The 20353-nt window shown below is 44.5% G+C and overlaps 1 protein-coding gene across 5 annotated transcripts in view; it reads left to right on the top strand.

The window, feature by feature from the left end:
• Positions 1-20353, top strand: part of Msra (methionine sulfoxide reductase A) — a 316316-nt gene that overhangs the window by 22508 nt on the left and 273455 nt on the right. The window contains exon 1 of one of the 5 annotated variants that reach the window (XM_075949693.1): positions 50-773. The exons of 3 other annotated variants lie outside the window; for them this stretch is intronic. Coding sequence is in view for 1 of the 2 variants with exons in the window: in XM_075949692.1 (XP_075805807.1) it covers positions 960-969 (10 nt within the window). In the remaining variant the exon portion in view is untranslated. Of the gene's footprint in view, positions 1-49; positions 774-908; positions 970-20353 lie in introns of those variants that run through there. One more of the 5 variants, XM_075949692.1, reaches the window with a different exon arrangement.

Genomic DNA, 20353 nt, shown 5'->3' with positions numbered 1-20353 from the left:
GGAGGGAGGGAGAGAGGCAGAGGGAGAGCTGAGGAAATTTTGAAAAGGCAAGACTTGGCAGAGCTCGGTCGCATCAGTCTCTTTTGTCTGTTTCTCGGCTTGAGCTTCAGAAAGGAAAACGTCCCGGGATACAGGAAAACTCACAACTTTTTGGTTTTCAAACTTAGAAAGCTTTTGAAGTCTCTTGGGCTGTTTGAGATTGTTGGCTCTTACTATGACATTTAGTCACCAGCATTCAGGAAAAAAAATAGCCTGTTTAAAAAAAGGCATCCTCCCTAGTGTCCATGCATTTGGGAAATAATGTATTTTATTTTATTTTATTTTTTTTGCATGTATGATCATGACCATGAGAAACAGAATTACTGTAGAAGATGGCAAACAGAATGTCTTATTAGAGAGAATTGTAGTTTTTTACAGAATAAACTTTGCTCATCAATACAAACCTGCTTTCAAATCCAATCAGACATCCTCGGAGTTATGTTTGGAGCAGCAGCTTCTAGATTTAAATACTTTCATTTTACTTAATATCCTCCCATTTCTAGATACTGAGTTTTCAAGGAGTCTTTCTAAGATTTTTATGGCAACCTGGCCAGGGAGTCCAAGTCAAAGTTGTTTCATCCATGTGTTTGAGAAAACGATGTCTTAAAGCCACAGCTTTGATTTCTGCAGCTTCATGCCATCCTAAACTACACCCCCAGCAATTAGTGACAATACCGAAGACCAGAAAGGCAAGCTGAAGACACCCGACTTCGCTTGAAGGGCAAACAGGAACTGTGAGCTTGGTCATTATTTTTTTTTGTGTGTGTGTGTGTGTCTGTTGCGTGCATGCGCGCACGTGTGTGTGTGTGTGTTTGTGTGTGTCTTGCTTGAACCATTTTTGGGAGGTGGGTGGGGAGGTGGGTGGGTAGGTGTCTGTGCAGGGATGTTTGTGGTCGGTGAATTCGCGTTGTGAGGAGGAAATGAGCAAAGGTAATTTTTATGATGTTGGCAGAAATGGCTGGAGTGGTAGAGAATAGCAGTGTAAACCTTTTGGGGAAGAAGCTGTGCGCTGTATGTGAAGTAGCTGGAGGGAAAAATGTCATCAGTTTTGAGTTGACTAAGGTTTTATTCAACAATACTGTATCTTGAATCTCTCAAAATGTTTTTTTTTAATGGAGAAAGTTGATCGATCTTTTTAAAAATTTTACCCAGTGTTTTACTTAGATTATATATATATATATATATACTTTTCTATCTAATTTCTTACTAATAAATAACTTGCTGTGAGGCCTGGTTATGATGCATTGTGTGAGAGTTTTACTTTTAAACATCAGCTTTATAATAGGGGAGGCTCACAGACAGACAGATAGTTTTTTTTTTTTTTTGTGGGCCACCTCATTGTCAGAGGTATTCCAGAGTGGGAGCTGTGGGTTTAGATGATGAGCCCCTGCAATCCTCATTTTCTTTTTATCTTGTGGACCGAGAGGATACCGGGAATTCATATATTCTATATCCACGCGAGTGTCGATCATTTGGGGGAGGCTGAAAGATGTCTGAGACCCATGCTTTTGTTTTGAGTTCGTAACCATCGATTTGTGATCCTTAGACAAAAACAAATTGTTCATTCTATCCTGTCGATGCATGCCTTCAACGATCAATTGTCGGGGATGGTTTTTATAAAATTATAGAGACACCCCAGTCATCCTGGAAATGGCGTTTGGTGCGCAAAGGCGATTTTATGGCGCACGAGCGCAGGTGTGTGAAGTTAAAAAGCTGAAGAATTTTCTTCCACCTCTTTAAAAACAAACTAACCAACGTTGTGATGTTTACTGAAGTGAAGTCGCATAGTGTCTGTGTGGTTTCCCACACGACCACCTTTGTTGTGTGTGCTCTTTCATCCACTCTCCTGCGGATGTCCCTGAAACGAATGCCAAGCCAAGGGCAGCGTAATGGGCACTGGAAAGGGGCGCTTGCGTGCCCAGCCGCAGAACGTTCAAGTCCACGCTGAAAACCACGTGGAGTGAAAAGGCAGCGCGGTGGGTCAGCTCAGATTCCCTAACCGTCTTCTTAGCTTCGCAGCCATTAAAAACACCCCTTTGCCACTGCGGATTTGGTTTAAGAGCATTTTCTCCCTTTCAAGTTAAGAGAATTAATATTTGCACGTTTATTTCTTAGGTTCTTTGTCGCGGATTCAGTAAAGCACCAAACTTGAGCCAAACCATTAATTGTTTTAACTAGAATAATAGAAGAAAGCATATTAAAAAACAAAGATGTTAGAATACACCTTAAATATTAATTTTTTTGTTAGTAATAGAACTGCATTTTTAATTTAGCTGTGCTTCAGATTTGGTAAATATTAGTCGCTTTATCGAACAAAGTTTCTTACCAATATATTCTCTCTGGCCTACTTGCTGTGTATCTTAAAACGAAAAAAGTTTTTTTCCGCGTGTTTGCTGTTACCTGGGTATCAATAACTCTCCCTCAAATAAGTTTTTCATATAGCTCTAGTTGAGAAATTGTACGGATAAAGTTTTCCAAAACGAACAATTCAACTTAATATATGATTCTTTCCTTTTGATCCTGTAACAACAAGCATATCAGTGTTTGTTAAGTAGCCCTGTAACATAATAGCACGAATAGCTTAATTCTAACGTGTCTGAAGACTGTGCTCTGATTTTAAGCGAAGCCCTCTTCAGGTACATAGGCATCGCACTTGGACTTCATTCTATTTTATTAAGACAGAAATGGGTTAATATTTTACTGCTCCCCCAGGACTATTCTTGAGTTCCATTTCAGTGTGGGCACCTAAATATCCAAGCACATTGTTCTGTAATCGAATGCAAACCTCTCAGGGGGCTTTCATCCAGTATTTTATAATTATTCATTCATGTATTCAACAAATGTTTACTGAGCACCCACTTATATATGCTAATATTTTACTGATGGAGTTATTCTGGGTGACTGGGAAGGAAGTCTGTCAGTGAATGGAAGAGAGAACAGACTTCACACCAAGCTCAAAAGGCCTGGACAGAAAAAAAGCAGTGTTGTTATGGGATTTATTTCAATATATTAAAGGATGTTCACGTTTATTATGCAATATACACATTCTAGGGCACTGTTCTAAAAATAAAATGGAGGTTCGCTCTAGTCTACCCGGTTTGAAAAGTGTAGCTTTCACCGCTGTTTTGGATGCCACATTTCCGTGACGAAAACACTTCAGTGGTTCGGGTTGTTTTCTGTATGTGTGGGATGAACACTGCCGGACGTAGATGGGATCGGGCCCTCTGCTCACATTAGAATCTACCTGTGTTACCACAGGCTCATTGGGCTCTCAGAGACGCACCTTTCACATAGAACGGTGGATGTTTAGAACGGTCTTCTTTCATTTGCTTTGTTTTCTGTTGTCTCATAGACGAGGACCAAGAGGCCAGTCTGGCCTGGCTAAGCCATCATGGTCTCTGAAAGTGTGTTTGCAAAGGGGTGGTGTTCTTCAGAGGGAGCAATGAGTCTCCCCTCTGTATTCTTCAGGAGTAAGGGGGCTGGCTTGTTCTATCCCCTGCATTGAACTCAGCGACTTAACTTTATTCTGTATGTAAATAAAGTGGAGGTGCAGGCTCTGAAGAGGAGTTAGACACCACGTGTGTTAGGGGTGAGCTAGGAAGTTATGATGGTGGCCCTGATGCGGCCGATGGGATAATGATGGACAGAGAGGCTCAGTACAGGTGCCTAAGGTTCAACATTCAGAAAGCCTGTTCTAGACAGACAAATGACACCTGATTAATCCTACTGTAGCTGGGTGTGTAGGGGACACAGATAACTGATAAATGCTTATCTCCCTAGAGTGGGCCAAAACCTCCTGATTAGTTCCATCTGCAAGGCCAGCACAGGGATGGGCATGCCGCCATGACCACTTAGTAAGTCCCACGAAAGGAATGAGGAGCCTGGTTCTCATCTCATTTTGACCCTCATGCTTGAAAAAGAGAAAATTCAATTTGCTTGTTTTTAATCTTGATTGTGCATTGCTGGTTCTGAATTTAGAGAGGGGTGGAGTTTAGCTCCCCATTCATCGTGATGTGACTATGTTAGACTCCCCCAAGGTCACCACTGGGGACTATGTAAAATAAAGGCCACATGGAAAAATGATTCCTGACCCTTCTCCAGCTGGCCACTCAGTGTCCTGCATTCTTCCTGCTTCAAGGGTGCCCACAGCTCAGGTCTGACCCTCTAGTGTCTGGGCACTCCATCTTGAACCGTAGGAGGCTCTCACCCCCTGTATCCATGCTGTCCTTTTCTCCACTCCTGTCAGCACCTCTCCTGTCTCTTCTCCCACTATTCACCTCAAGCTACTGTCTTCCATTTGAAAAGATCAAGCTGCTCTCCAGAAGCGGGTGTGCTCACTTCCTTCGTGCTCAGAGAAACTCTTCCTTTGAAGCAGTCTTGCCTGTCATGCACACAGAGAGAAAATGTCTGCAGAGCTTCGGCAGCCTGGCCGGAGAGTTTGGCTCTGTCCTTTAGGCATGGGCAAACATCCAGTTTTCCACCTGTGAACAGGGTTCCTGGTATCTCCTGCAAAGGCTCTAGGGAGGAGGAATGAGGGAATGCACACAGAGCACTTAGCTAGCTTCGTGTGGGACAAGTTCAAGTACGACAGTAAGCCATCTCTAATTATTTCGTCTTGTGTTTCTCTGGAGTGTCCACCAGGGCACCCCCCCTGATGAAACAGTAGGCTGTCCCAGGCTATCCCAGTCGAAGTTCATTTGTCACACCAAGCAATGTCTTAAGCATCCCTCCCACTTCTGTTTGGAGAACTTTCTGGAGTCATGCTTTGGGGTGGGTCTGCTGGTAGCAGCCTTCTGGTTTCTCCTCAGTCTGGCATTTAGACTGTTTGGGTTCCCCTTTTAATTTTGAAAGACATGCTATCTTTGTGTGTGTATATGCGTGTATGTATGTGTATATAGCATGTTTCATGTTTGTGTAGGTGTGTGCATATGTGAGTGTGGGTTTATATGCATATGCGTGCATATGGAGGTTGACACTGGGTGCCTTCTTCAATTGCGTGGCACCCTAATGTTTGAGACTTGGGCTCTTACTGAACCTGGAGCTCACAGAATAACTAGGTTGACTGGCCAGTGAACTCCAGCCACTGTTACAGATGCATCACTGCCAGGTCTTTTACATGGATACTGGGGATCCAAACGCAGCTCTTCATGCATGTGCAGCCATCTCCCCAGCCCTCGCTGAAGGACATCTTTGCTGGGTATAGAATTCTAGGCTGATATAGGTTCTTCCTTTCAGCCTTTTGTGTCCCTTTATACTTTGTGGGTTCTGATGGAGATCTGCTGTGTTTTGCCCTTGTAAGATAGTACCATTCCTTTCAAAATCTTCCTTCTTGTCTTCAGTTTTCAAGGACTTTGATTAAGATATGTCTTACTCTACATTTGTCTGGTTCATTCTGTTCTAGGCTCATTCATTTTCTTGAATATATAGGTTGTATCTTTTTCTGAATTTGGGAATTTTTCACCCATTATTTCTTCAATTACTTCTAGAATATGAATGTCAGAACTTTTGTTACACTCCTATCTTATATGTGTTTAAATTGTGTGAGTGTGTGTATACGTCTGTGTGTGTTTCTATATGTTTCCATGAGGGCAGGTTCTTACATAGACCAGAGGAATTGGAGCTCTCTGGAGTCACAGGTGGTTGTAAGCCACTCGACATGGGTGCTGGGAACTGGTCAGGTCCTTTGCAAGAGCAGTGTGTCTCCTAACCTCTGAGACATCTCCCCAGGTCCCTTCCCAATCCCTTGGTTAGTTTTTCTTTCTTTTTCTATTGTTTGGATCTCCAGATTCACAGATTCATTTGTTTGTCATTGAACACAGCCAGTGAGCTTGAGCGTGTACTGCGTTTTATTTGCTGTCTTTACTGAGGTGTTCTGTCTTTCCCATTTGTTTCCTGCGTGTTTGTAATCTTTAACTGTACATTTTATGCTGCCACGTTTCAATGTATCAGATAGCCTCAACACCAAGTTGCTTGGGCGTTGGCATTCTTTATTTTATTTTATATTTATTTATTTATTTTGGTTTTTCGAAACAGGGTTTCTCTGCGGCTTTGGAGCCTGTCCCGGAACTAGCTCTGTAGACCAGGCTGGTCTCGAACTCACAGAGATCTGCCTGCCTCTGCCTCCTGAGTGCTGGGATTAAAGGCGTGCGCCACCATCGCCCAGCTGTTGGCATTCTTTAATTGTGTGTGTGTGTGTGTGTGTGTGTGTAGGTCAGAGGACTACTTGTGAGAGTTGGCTTTCTCCTTCCACTCTGTGGGTTATGTGTATGGAACTCGGTTCATCAAGCTTGGTAGCAAGTGCTCTTTACCACTGTGTCATCTTGCCAGGCTGGATTTGGCATTTTTAACCATCTCTGGTACAAGTGAAGATTTTTCTTGGCTTTTGGTAGGACTAGTGATTTTTGACTCTATCCTAGACATTTTGGGCACTTCATGTGAGCTTTAGCATCTTTTCCAAGTCTTCAACACTGAGCCATGTGGGAAGCGGGCACCGTCTTCTCTCTGTGAGTTAGGGAGAAATCCATGATCTTCATCAACTCTCATGGACAACCCAGGATGTGAGGGACCTGCTCAGTGCTGGCTGGAGTGAAGCATGGCCTTCAGTAGTAGGTGATGCTCTTATTTTATTTGTTTTAAAGTATTTTAAATTATTTGTTTATATTTATTTTATGTTCATTGATGTTTTGTCTGCATGCATGTCTGTGTGAGGATGTTAGAGCCTCTGGAACTGGAGTTACAGACAGTTGTGAGATGCCATGTGGGTGCTGGGAATTGAACCCTGGGTCTTTTGGAAGAGTAGCCAGTGCTCTTACCCACTGAGCCATCTCTGCAGCCCCAATACTGTTATTTTTGTGGTTGCTTTTGAACTTGATGTTGTGGTTGCTTTTGAACCTGAACAGGGCCTGGGCGGGCAATATAGTCCTTAAATTCAGTTTATGTGGGTGCAGTGTTATGGTTTTTCTTGTGTGTGTGTGTGTGTGTGTGTGTGTGTGTGTTGGTGTGTTGCTAATTTTTGTAGATTTTCTTTTATATGTATGAATATTTGTACTGCATGTATGTATGCACACCATGTGGTTGTCTGGTTCCTATGGAGCTCAGAAGAGGGCATGGGATCTCCTGGAACTAGAGTTACAGATCATGAGCTGCCCTGTGGGTTCTGGGAACTGACTCCAGGGTCCCTGTAAGATCAAGAAGTGTTTTTGACCACTGGGCTCCCTCCCACCTTAGTGCAGTGTGTGTTTGGTGGCACAAACCCTCAAAGCAGGAACTGAGCCTGCTCTAATTTCTCAGTTCTCTGTGATTAGTGTGTGTGCTGATAGTCACTAGCACACCTAATAAAAGACATCAAAAGATAAAATAACAGTTTCTACTTTATTAACTTTGGAATTTTTCACAGTTCCCTTAACTAGGGAGCATTTTGTGTGTGTGTGTGTTTTGTGTGCATGCAGATGTGTGGGTGTTCATGTTTGTGGATGTGCATACACATGGGGTTGAGGCCTAAGGCCAATCAATGCTGGATGTCTTCCTGGCTGCTTTTCACTTTCTTTACCGAGGAGCATGGCTGCCTGAGCTGGGAGATGTAGCTGGTCTAGCTAGTCAGCCTGCCCTGAGGATCCTGTACTTTGGTCTGGCAAACACTGGGATTACAGGAAAGCTGCCACACCTACCTAGCTTTTAAGTGGGTTCTCTGGATACCAACTCCAGCCCACATGTGGCGAGTGCCTCATCCACTCAGCCACCTTTTCCAGTCTTTGAAAACTCCTACCGGGATAGGTTTTTCGTTCCCCTCCTCAGTAAACACATCATGAGTTTTGAGGTGATGTTTACAGCTTGTCTATAGAGGCAGCCCCGGGTCTTAGAAAGGCTTGTCTGGAGAGGTGGACCTGACTGGATGCGGTAAGTGTGTCACTGATGGAGATCTTTATTTGCGGAATAGGCTCTGCTTTCAGTGGAGATCCAGACCTTACAGATGATGTGTGTGTCTCTGAGGTCATAGGTCTTCAGATCTCTCTGGGCATCTGTCCCTGGCACTGTCCATACGGGATCTCAGTAGTGGATCCATTACTAAGTGATCTTGGGGAAAAATTCCTCAAACTCTAATGATCACTGTTTCCTGTCAGTAAAACGGCTGTCCTAATACCTGTATCTAAGGGTTGGCAAGAATACCAAATGGAGCACCGTGTCTGGAGCTATTTAGCTGATGGGCCCGACACAGGCACGAGTGATAATGATCTAGTTTAGCTCCCCAAGCACATGCTGGTGATGGATAATGGTGCTGTGCCTGATGCTCATGCTTCTTAGCTGCACATGCCAAGAGACTATATGAGTATCTTTTAAAAATGCTTAAAGCATGTTTACTCAGTAAAAACTTTCAAGTACAGAGAATAAGGCAGAATGAATACCCAGTTACCCATTATCCCAGATGAACACATGCCTGTACTTATTTTCTTCAGGTATTTTTAATTTTGTTTTTAAGAAGTGAGATCATTTGAGATGTAAACTAAAGCCTTGAAGTTGGCAACTTTCTGGTACATACTTTGTAGTGTTAGCTAGACACACTGTATACAATGTAACTTTTGTGTTACCCAATTACAACTTACACCAGCTTTAAAATGGTGTGGAACTGTTGCTATCTCCTGTCTTGCAAAGTCAGGCATTTTTGAGATTTATCTATGCTGACAGCATGGGTCCATTGCAGTCCATGCATTTGGTGGATGGATATTTGGGTCTTTGCCTAATGCTAAGGATGCTGTCATACTTTCCCCTGATGGATCACCTGCCTGTACATGGGCCACCTTGGGCAAGACCTGAACTTGGGTTCTCACTGCTGAGTACGTCCGCTTGCCCCTTGCCCCTGTAGCACAGGCTTATACGTCTAGGCAACTGCCCCTGGGGAGGGAACAGCTCGCTTCATCTTCATCCACACCTGCCTGTGTCCAACTTTAACTCTGAGCCAATCTAGTGGCCAGAGTATATTTTGTTGTTGTTTTTATCTCTGTGCTTGCTTGCTTAGTGGGATAGAGCATCTTTCTGTATCAGTAATTTATATTTCCTTTTCTGTATATTATATAGCCTCTTTATAATTTTCTCTTGGCTGCTTTGTCCTTATAAATTTGTAGCATGCTTTGCAATGAGTCCTTTATTATATGCGTTATGAGTTGAAAATGTCTTCCTAATCTCTGCTCTATATTTCATTTTTCTTGGCGGTGCCTTTCTTTTAAAAAACATGGTCTCAAGTAGTCCAGGCTGGCCTTAAACCAGGCTGGTCTTGAACTCCTGATTCTCCTGCCGCTAACGCCCAAGTGTGGGATTACAAATATGTATCATGTACTCTTTGTGGTGACTGTTGAAATAAACTATGGCATATGTTTAAAATATTGAAGTGCTTTCACTTTTTGTTTTAAGATACAGTTTTCATCACAATAAATGCTTGTAGTCCATGCTCAAAATGGACTAACTGATATTTCTTTCAATGGGCTGCAGTTGTATCCTCTTAATAGTTAGGGGATAAAGTTTGAATTTTCCACATAGATTTGCTCAATTTCCGATTCCTGCTTCCCAGGAGCCAGTCTTGGAGCCCACGGCTCCTGTGAAGTTTTGTTGACTGAGCTCCCAGACTGCAGCAGCAATGCAGGCGCTGTCCCAGGCCCACTTGCAGCTTACCAAACAGGAGCTCTCTGCCCTTAGAAGAAATGCCAACCTTTTCTATTCAGCGAGTGTACTCTGTGCTGCGGGTGCTTTCCCCTTCCCCTCTTAGTTCTTCTAACAAAATAAATTAATTGAGAAAAGCAAACTGTTGGGGCCAGTGGGGCTGAGTTGTGGCTGAAGCTCTTGTGGTCTTTTGTTGTGCAATCAAGTAGCACTTACTTACCCAGGGTGCTGCCCTCCCACCCAAACAAAACCCTCTTAATCTCCCAAATCACTTTGCAAAACAAAAGAACACAGGGAGGATGCAGACAAGAAGGGGCGGGGCGGTGGATGGGATGCTCTGGGCTCTGCCCCTCTGTTCACTTGCTGATTACTGCAGAAATCTGTTTAGGAAGCTTTATAAAACTTCGTAAAGTTTCTGCAGGCACTTTCTTTACCATTCGACAGGGGTCTTGGTTGTCAATAAAGTCCTGAGTAGGAACTAATAACTGGTGAGAGCCAAGTCTTGCCAAACTAGGCTTGCTGGGCCTGTCTTTCAGACAGGATCTGGGAGGATTGCCCTCCCCAAGGGCGGAGCCTGGTTCTCCCTCGGTGCCTACTGACTCTTGAATTTGATCCCTGCTCAAGTCTGTGAGTGAGCTGTAGACAGAAAGGTGGGGGTACCTGGGAAGGGTCCCCTTCTCTCAGAGCCTTGGGTCCTTTTTCCTGCCTTGCTGAATTTCTCCTCCATGCTAGCATCTTTGTACACCTGCCTTCTGTGTCTCAGTTTAAGTCTTATAAAGAGCGTACTAAAGTAATGCTACATGTAATTGCAGACTCTCCGTTTTCATGTCCTCTAAGCTACAGACAGACAGACACCACCCCCCCCCCCCAAATAGGTAAGACAATTGTAGCTCAGAGAAGTGCAGCCTGGCCTTTTTGGTGAAAAGGTTAGCACTCAGATGCAGCCTTCTGTCTCCAACTCCATCCTCTTGCTGTCTTTTAGCCACTTCACTCTGTCAGGGGCTCAGTAGGAGAATAATGTGCTATGTGCATGCACATGCTTTGTGTGAGTGACTGTGTGTGTGTGAGTGACTGCGTGTGTGAGTGACTGCGTGTGTGTGTGTGAGTGACTGCGTGTGTGTGTGAGTATGTGTGTGTGAGTGACTGCGTGTGTGTGTGTGTGTGTGAGTGACTGCGTGTGTGTGAGTGAGTGACTGTGTGTGTGAGTGTGTGTGTGTGAGTGTGTGTGTGTGTGAGTGACTGTGTGTGTGAGTGACTGTGTGTGAGTGTGTGTGTGTGTGTGTGAGTGACTGTGTGTGTGTATGTAGGTGTACATGCAAGTGTGTGCATGTGTGTATGGAAGCCAAAGAATTTTCTTAGGTGTCTTTGCTCGGGCAATGTGCATGTTTTGGGTTACATAGTCTTTCATTGTCCTGGAAGTCACCAAGTAGGCTAATCTGGCTGGCCAGTGAGCCAAAGAAATCCACCTATCTCTGCCTCCTCCGCACTGGGAGTATAAATGCCCACTACCAGACATGACCTGTTTTTCCTCCTTCTTTAAGTGGGTTCTAGATCAAATTTGGGTTCTCATGCTTACAAGGTAAGCACTTTACCCCAGCTGAGCAATCTCCCTAGCGCAAGATGCTGCTGCTTCTGCTGTTAGTGTCTCCCACTTCCCTTTACTCTTCTTCCCTTTCTTTTCTTTTCTCTTCTTCCTCCTTCTCTGTGCTTGTACCTCCTCCAATAGGGAACACGTGTCCTTTGGTAAGTCCCAGGTCATTCATCCATTCACCTAACCCATAAGTCAGTCTGTCCTCCTCATCCTATCTGAGTCCCTCAGGGTTAAATGATGAGATAGCTCTCAGTGGGGTGGAGAAGATCAACAGATGCCTAGACATAGCCTGGTATGTCGCCATTGTGACAGCAGAGAAGAATGGCCAGGGTTGTAGGTCTGTTCACTCTCTGGCTTGCTTCTCTCTATATAGAAAGGGACAATAGAGAGAGCATGGACTTAGAGAATATGCAATCATCTTGGATATGTGTGTGTGCGCGCACATATATAAACATATCTCTCTGTATATATGTGTACGTATGTTTACATACAATTGGGCCATCTTTCTAGTCCTCGTTTTTATAGTTATTTACTCAGTGTTTCATTACATGCATACACATAGGCACATACATACAAACAGCTATTAAAAAAGAAAACCAAACAAACAGAGGCCAGAGAAATAGCTCAGCTATTACAAGCAGGTTCGTCCTTCCTGGAAGATCTGAGTTTGGTTCCCAGTATCCCCATTGCTCACATCTTTACCTCCAGGAGGCCCGCTGCCCTCTCTGGCCTCCGTGAGCACTTCTGCTTGTGTGCAATATATGCAGCACACACGCGCACACCCAATTAAAAACACAAAGTACTTCAAATTCTTTAAAATTGTACAGTAAGGAGATCATTGGACTGGTCTCTTTGTGGCTAGATGAGTGAGATTGTCCAGGCTGAGTCCCAGCTTCCCAGATGAGCGGTGTTCTATGTGGAGGTGCACAGCAGGGTTGGTTGCACCATCAGCTCAGAATGTGCCCCCCCACACCACACACACACCATCTCCCACCCATGTTCCTGTTAACGCTTCAGAAGAGCAGATCTGTGAGGATGCAGTTTGGTTGTTTCTGGAAATATATAAAGGAGGAGGAGGAAGAGGAGGAGGAGAAAAAGAAAGGAAACAAAAACCCAGTGTACTCTTTAAATAAAGAAAAGCGAGTTTTAGCTCCAAGCATGTTTTTCTCATTTTCTTAATGCTTATTCTCCTTCTGAGAGCTCATTACAAAAAAAATGACAGTAGCTGTCCCTTGACTGGGCCAGGGGATGCCTTAGCTCCCAGATCAAGGCCAGAAGAGCGGGCAGAACTGTACCTAAGTGACCCCAGGTAGTTGGCAAGCTATTCTGCTTTTTGAAAAGACCTCCAGGGAGCACCCTAATCTCCATCGCTTCTCCTTCCCGGTGTTTAATAACCTTTGCTGCCAGGAAGCTCTTCCATTTAACCTAGTTCTCCCTTGACACAGTCAATCCCATTTCTCTTGTTGTCCTTGGTGGTGACAGAATAGCGGGTCATTATCTTCTTGATGATACCCTTAATGTTCTTGGGGATGAGGGAGGTTTCTGAGAGCCTACACTTCTGCAAGTGAGATAAATATAAACCCCCTTTCTCCCTCACCTCTTTCTCAAGGGCCTTATTTAGAAACAGAACCACTGACATTTTTGCCCTTGAGTCTCTGGTTCCAAATTAGGCCCATTTTGGGCAGTCATTGCTTCCGGTGGACCCTTTCATCTGTTTCCTTGCAGGTGATTCTCCCTGCCCACCCCCTTCCCCCGTTTAACTGCTGTAGCACGATTAATAAAAACCCAGAGACAGTTATTGGGGTTCAACATGAAGATCAGAAAAGCAAAGCAGCCAAGCCACTAGAGAGCTCTTACCTTTTTTAAATCTTCAGGCTGAAAGAGAGTGAGTTCCTGTCTCATTCTGCCTTATATTCCTCTCTAGTGCTGGGATTTAAGGCGTGCATCACCACTGCTAACTAGTGTGGCTGCTGGCATTAAAGTTGTGTGCCATCACTGCCTGGCCTGTATGGAAAGCTTTATTTATTAAAATAGAAATGAAATACCACTACCAATTGCTGTTTGCTGACCTGGCTGTGAGGCCTGTTCTACAGGCAGCAGGATATGAAGAGCAGTTCCTTCTCACTTACCTGGAGGGAGGAACCCAAGACCTCTGCCCAGGATGGTCCTCTGACATACCCATTTCTTCTTCATGGACACATTTTCCTACTCCTGGTTTACATTTTAGTTGCTTATGAAATTTGATCAAAATGAGCCATCCATCCCACTTTTATGCAAGTATACAATGTGTTTTGATCATGCCCTCCCTCTTCGCCTCCAATTCCTCTTAGATCCTCCAGTTATATCTCCCTCCCAACTTCATGTTCTCCCCACAGCCCCTGCTCTCAAAAGAACTCATTGAGTCTAATTAATGCTGCTGGCATGTGCGTGGGTATAGAGTCATCCCCTGGAGCATGGGCAGCCTACCAGGGGCCACATCCCTGAAGAAAGATGACTCTCCCTCTAGCCTCAGCCATCAAATGCTAATAACACATCAGTTGGCGGTAGGGCAGTGTGGAGACCGAAACTAGAGCCCTGTTCTTTTTTCTTGGTTTATCTTATAAATAACCAGTCAGCCTTGTTTTAAAAGTGATGGGTGAACCCATCTGTCTCCGCTCAGTTCCTGTGAAGGGGCATGATCTGTCTTCAGGTGGCCTCCCCCTTTACCATGAGCATCTGCCATCCTTAAACTGCTTGGTGGCTGGCGGCCACATCAGCTTCTGGGACTTTTGCCTCGTTTTATTTTATCCCACTTTAGTTTTCATTGTTTTTCAGTTCTCTTTTCTCTCTGATCCTTCCACTGAAGCATAAAAGCAGCACAGTGCTTTCTCGTGGCTGCCAGCGCGTAGGCAGCCCTCCCACCTCGGCTGCCAAGCTCTTAGCAGATGAAATAAAGGTCTATTTATAACTGGTCTCTGATGGATTTCCTCCCTACCTGTGGTTATGCTCCATCAGCAGGTGTGCCGAGCAGATGGAGGAGGGTTTTAATTTTTTTTTTTCAGTTCAATTAGATCAACTCTCCAGGTTCAGACCAGTACGTCCCCTTTCTCACTCAGTCTCTTCCTCTTGGCATTGAAATTGTCGAGCATAGCAAAACCTAAATTAAGGCCAGGAGACGAAGTGAATGCAGTGACTGCCTTTAAAGTAAGTACTTTGGCAGAGGAACCCTATTGGATATTGTAGGCCAAGCCAGTGTTAACACTTTCCTTCCTAGAGCGTAGTTTCAATGTGACTTAAGTTGTATTCCTAGCATTGGCATGCTAAGACCATCCATGCTGCCTTTGTTTCTTTTCTTTCTTTGTTTTCTCTTTCTTCTTTTTTTCTTTCCTCCTCCCCTCTTCTTCTTTTGAGACAGGGCTTCTCTGCGCAGTCCTGGCTGTTCTGGAACTCACTTTGTACATCAGGCTGGCCTCAAACTTGCAGAGATCCACCTGCTTCTGGCTCCTGAGTGCTGAGATTAAAGGTGTGCCCCCACTGCCCAGCTGCTTCGTTTCTTAAGGTGCAACACTGACATCCAAACTTATGCATCTGAAACCGTATTATATGACCTCTGATGGAGGAGTTTGGCAGGTCTGTTTGTGTGATGAGGAATTTTAGTGAAGAGGTGAAGTCATTCAATTCATGAATCCCATTGGATATCTTTTGGACAATAGAACTACTCGTGAAAATGTTTAGGCAATATCCTGTAGTCCAAACTACTGGCAACAAAGCTTTTTCCAGCTTGGAGTTTAACACCAGGAGCAAGTGAAAAGTCGGTGAGCTGGAATCAAGTTGCAGCTCCGACATCTACAGAGTTAGGTGTGCCGGCTAGTCTTATGTCAACTTGATACACACTAGAGTCATCTGAAAGGAGGGAGCCTCTGCTGAAAATAAGACCTGACTGTAGGGCATTTTCTTAATTAGTGATCAGTGGAGGAGGGCCCAGGCTGGTGGTCCTTGCTTCTATAAGAAAGCAGGCTGAGCAAGCTATAAGGAGCACGCCAGTAAGCAGCATCTTTCCATGGCTTCTGCATGCTCCTGCCTTCGGGTTCCAGCCCTGCTTGAGTTCCTGTCCTGACTTCCTTCAGTGATAGGCTATGGTGTGAAAGTATAAGCCAAATAAACCCTTTCCTCCCCAACTTGCTTTTGGTCATGGTGTTCATCACTGTAATAGGAAACTAACGAGGATGTTAGGTCAAGGGGATCATGCTCTTTCTTCGTGGGGCAAGTGTTGCTCTTTCTCAAGAGCCCAGGCTTTACATTCCAAGGCTCTCAGGCAGGAGACTGAGTCTGATGACATCATGCAGACATCCGCACATCCCGCAGACATCCCTGGCCAGTGGTACTATGTTATCTTGACTGAGGCTCACTCTCTGGACCTTTGCCATTCTACATTATTTCACTAATGTGTTGTTTGAGGATGGGTTTGAAACAAGCAAGGCTTGACCTATTCTGATGAAATTTTTGTTCTGATTGTAAGAGACACTAGGGAGAGAGAAATGGGTCAGTGGTAAGAGCACTAGCCACACAAGTATGAGGACCCAAATTTCAATCTCCAGAACCCACATGAGTTCCTGAAGCATAGCCTAGTCTTCTACAATCCCAGGGCTCCTATTGAGAGATGAGAAATGGAGACGTGGAAATGCCTGGGAGCTGGTGGCAGCTAGTGGCAGCTGGCTTGCATATACAACAGAAGAACAATGAAAAGAGCCTTTCTCAAACCAGGTCAGGAATGATACCCGCGGCAGTCCCCTAACCTCAGCATGCACACTGTGGTATGTGTGCACCTGCCTTTACACATATACTAGTGTATGCACACACATGCACACAATTATAGTAGACATGTTTCCCCCTCTCTGTTTTATATCTGGATAATTTTTTTCAGGCTGTAGATTCTGTGGGCTCTTCCTGTAGTCTCTCCTAGCTTATTAGCCATCAGGATTTCCATGTGGAGGGTGTCTGGAGCCCAAAGAGAGTCAACCATGCTCCTCTTGCTTCAGGAAGGTTTAGGGTTTGTTTAGAGGAGCCCACATATACATAAGCCCACTTCTCACCAGCTTGGCATGTTGAACATGTCTGGAAGAACATCTGGAAATGTGTCCTGGTCTTTGTTACACTCTCTTCATGGAGCATGGCTTCCATATTTTCACCAGGAGAGTCTCTCCTCTGGTCCTTCCATATCTTTTGCAGCATCTGTGTCAAGTGTCTTCCTTAGTCCTTACAGTGGAGCTCCCTCTTTATCACCAGCACCTGGCCTGGGTTATCTCTAGCAATCTGTTTTCCTGAGCTGCGCATCTGTGGTCTCCCCTTCTGTTTCTGTTTCTTTCCTATTCACACCCCCATGCGATGCTGTGGTTTCCCCTTCTGCTACTGTTTCTTTCCTATTCACACTCCCATGCGATGCTGTGGTTTCCTCTTCTGCTACTGTTTCTTTCCTATTCACACCCTCATGGGATGCTGTGGTCTTCCCTTCTGTTACTGTTTCTTTCCTATTCACACTCCCATGCGATGCTGTGGTCTTCCCTTCTGTTACTGTTTCTTTCCTATTCACACTCCCATGCGATGCTGTGGTCTTCCCTTCTGTTACTGTTTCTTTCCTATTCACACTCCCATGTGATGCTGTGGTCTTCCCTTCTGTTACTGTTTCTTTCCTATTCACACTCCCATGTGATGCTGTGGTCTTCCCTTCTGTTACTGTTTCTTTCCTATTCACACTCCCATGTGATGCTGTGGTCTTCCCTTCTGTTACTGTTTCTTTCCTATTCACACTCCCATGCGATGCTGTGGTCTTCCCTTCTGTTACTGTTTCTTTCCTATTCACACTCCCATGCGATGCTGTGGTCTTCCCTTCTGTTACTGTTTCTTTCCTATTCACACTCCCATGTGATGCTGTGGTCTTCCCTTCTGTTATTGTTTCTTTCCTATTCACACTCCCATGTGATGCTGTGGTCTTCCCTTCTGTTATTGTTTCTTTCCTATTTATACCCCATGTGATGCTGTGGTCTTCCTCTCTTTTACTGTTACATTCCTATTTATAGCCCAACTTTTTTTTTTAACTTTCAAGGGTTGTTCAGTCCAAATACTAATTCTAACATGGGACAGCCTTTCATGTATTTGAAAACCAACCTTTCTGTGCCCAGAACATTCTGCATGATATGGTCCAGTTTCATGACTTTCTCTAGGCCCTACTGTGGTTAGCTACTGCTTCACTGTGGATGCCATGCAGAGAGAAAGGTGGCACGTTATCTAGTGCAGCCTGAGAAGTGTAGACCATTCTGGTCTCTGCTCAAACCCTCTCTGTGTGACTCTTCCCTGAAGTGCCACGTGGAGACTGACAACTGGCTCTGTCTTAGACTCCCCAAGTGTCCTTTCTTCAAACACGTCATAAGCAGGACTGCAGCCTCATTTCTAAAGAATCAGCCCTGCTTTGTTCAGGGCTGAATCCCATGACGGAAGATGGGACAAGATGGTGCAGTCTGGGGAGAGACTGGAAACCAAGCCTCTCCAGGCCTAGGAGAGCTTGGGGCACTGAAGGAGAAGCATGCTGATTAGTTTTGGTTGTGCATCTTAGTGGAACAAGAAGCTGCTAGATTAGTAAAGCACATGTCTGGGTGTGTCTGAGTGTGATTCCAGAGAGGGTTAACTAAAGGGGGAAGAACCTTCCTGAATGTGGGCGACATAACCCATTGGCTGTGGGCCTTCATGGAATAAAATGAGAAAGCCCAGAGCACAGGCATTCTTTCTGCTTCTCAGCTGTGCAGACGCAAGCAGCCTCTGCCCTGCAGTCTTCTCACCAGCACATCCTGCCTCACTGTGGAACTGATGATAATGGACCTAAACTCCAGAGAATGTGGACAGAAACAAAGCGCTCCCCCCGAAAGTTGCTTGTGTCAAGTAGTATGTCACAGTAAGGGGAAACTGATCCGCACAGAACAGTCCTGAGATGGGGCAGCAAAGTTAACCTGAAAAATCTGTACCTTTCTCTGGCAGGGTCTGCAGGGCTCCTGATCCAGCACAGGCCAGCATGATGTGTTTAGTTAGAAAGGGCTGTGGGAGTGTGGGTTTTGGCTCTAAGATCTGCACTCTGGATGTTGGAAGGGACCTTAGCTTCTGGGCTCATGCCTGTCACTCATCAAATACAGCATCTTTTACTTACAGATAATAAGTAATTAAAGCTACTGATGTTGGTATCTTTAAGATAATTCCATCTTTAAGAGCATTCCAAACTCTTTGTGCCCTAATTGTGAGGGTTCTATGCTACTTTTAAATTTTTCATATCTTGGGCTATTTGCTCTGATGAGCCAGTTACGAAACCATCAGAGTAAACCTAAATTTGCCCTCATTTTCATGAAAGAATCTCTGATTGCCTCAACAGTGAAATATCCTAGGTTCCCGCTCCTGTTTGCAGTCACACAGATATCATCTTGACCAGGGCAGAGTGTAAATACGAACATAGAAACCCTTCATCACTCTGAGGAGATGTTTAATTTCCTCCATCAAGAAAGGTGCAGGTGCTGAGTCAAAGGTTTAAGTTTCAGGGCAAGTCCCCACCGTTTTATTTATGTTTCCCCATCCCCTAAGAGTGACAGGGATGCATGGCAGAGGCTGGGAATCTTTGGCATACGTTGAATTTTATGAGTCTAAATTCTTGTCTGTGTAATGGTTCTTTTTTCATTGCTTGGAAAACCTTGGTGGGGATATTTAGTTGTAGGAATACATCCTCTTTATAGGAAAGACTACACAATAAATGTTCTTGGCCACTTCTTCACCAGCCATCAACTGAGAGTTGTGTGCCACGAACATGAATAGATGTGAGGGGGACAGCTCCATCTGAAGAGTGGCCCCTGAATGATATAGACCGCAACAGAGGCCAGGTCTACTTGCAGTTTAGGAGTTTCATTGAGGGAGTACTGTGGGTCTAAACCTATCTTCCCTTGGAGACTTCTGTGAGTTCCCATTACCATTAGAATAAAGTCCAAATGCTTGAGTGTGGTCTCTGAAGTTTACCACAGCTAAGCTGTAACCATCTTTATGTCCTTATTTCCCGCTGTTTCCCCTTCTACCCCAATATGTTGTCTTTGACACAGTCTTCAATTTGAAGCATTTGTCCTGACTTCTGTAGTCTGTCGCCAAGCTTACAGCAGGCTTTATCTTTCTCCTTTCTTTCTTTCTTTCTTTCTTTCTTTCTTTCTTTCTTTCTTTCTTCCTTTCTTTCTTTCTTTCTTTTTGTTTTTGAGACTATAGACAAACTACCTCTGTTTCCAGGACTTTGGGAGCCTCTTGTGAACATGGGGGATCTAGAGGTTACCTTTTAGCCTCTTGGACTCTATATAGACTATAATTCTGCCTCCTTATAATGCAAAGTTATATCTGTGTAAGCACCCTCTAACATCACTGGGAGAATTGAAGCTATTAGCTCAGTGGAGACCCATTATCTGGGGTATTATTTCTGGCAAACTCTAATAGTGATATATAATTTGTCCATAAAATGCAAATCTTTATAATAAAATATGAGCAGGCCTTTGTGAAAAGAAAAGAGTCTTGTTGAGCAAGATGTCAGGACACAGCGAGGCCTGTCATTTGAGTTTTTGTTGGTCACACTCCTCAGCATCTGGAGGAAATGACAGAAGACCTATTGCATTCATTCTCTACTGGTGTGGGCTGAATGAGTCAAGTGTGGGCGCCTCTTGCGTAGAGGAGCAATAGGGGTAAGGTGTCTCTTTGTGTGTTTGGTTCTCTGATCAGCATGTGGGTCCCCCGGATGATTCACACTCAGCCCTCGTTTTGAAGAGAAAACTGTTCAAGGATGTTGTGGCAGATTTTAAAAAAAGTATTGAGTGTTCAATTCTTGGAAAGTTCCAGATGGTCAGTGAGGGCGAGCCTGTGTGCCGAACAGGCGATGTGGCTGGAGGGCTGCGTTTTAGAATTGTAACTCGTGTAGCACACTGGGGACAATGAACTTTGGAGTTGTCTCTTCAGGGTATTTCTAAGATCCTGGGGCAGGCTGGGATTATAGAAGACGTGCACTCAGGGAGACTAAGGGACAGCAGTTCA

The sequence above is a fragment of the Microtus pennsylvanicus genome, chromosome 15 (genome assembly GCF_037038515.1).
Source record: "Microtus pennsylvanicus isolate mMicPen1 chromosome 15, mMicPen1.hap1, whole genome shotgun sequence".
NCBI classification, from domain to species: Eukaryota; Metazoa; Chordata; class Mammalia; order Rodentia; family Cricetidae; genus Microtus; species Microtus pennsylvanicus.
This window is presented reverse-complemented; position numbering and strand designations above follow the sequence as displayed.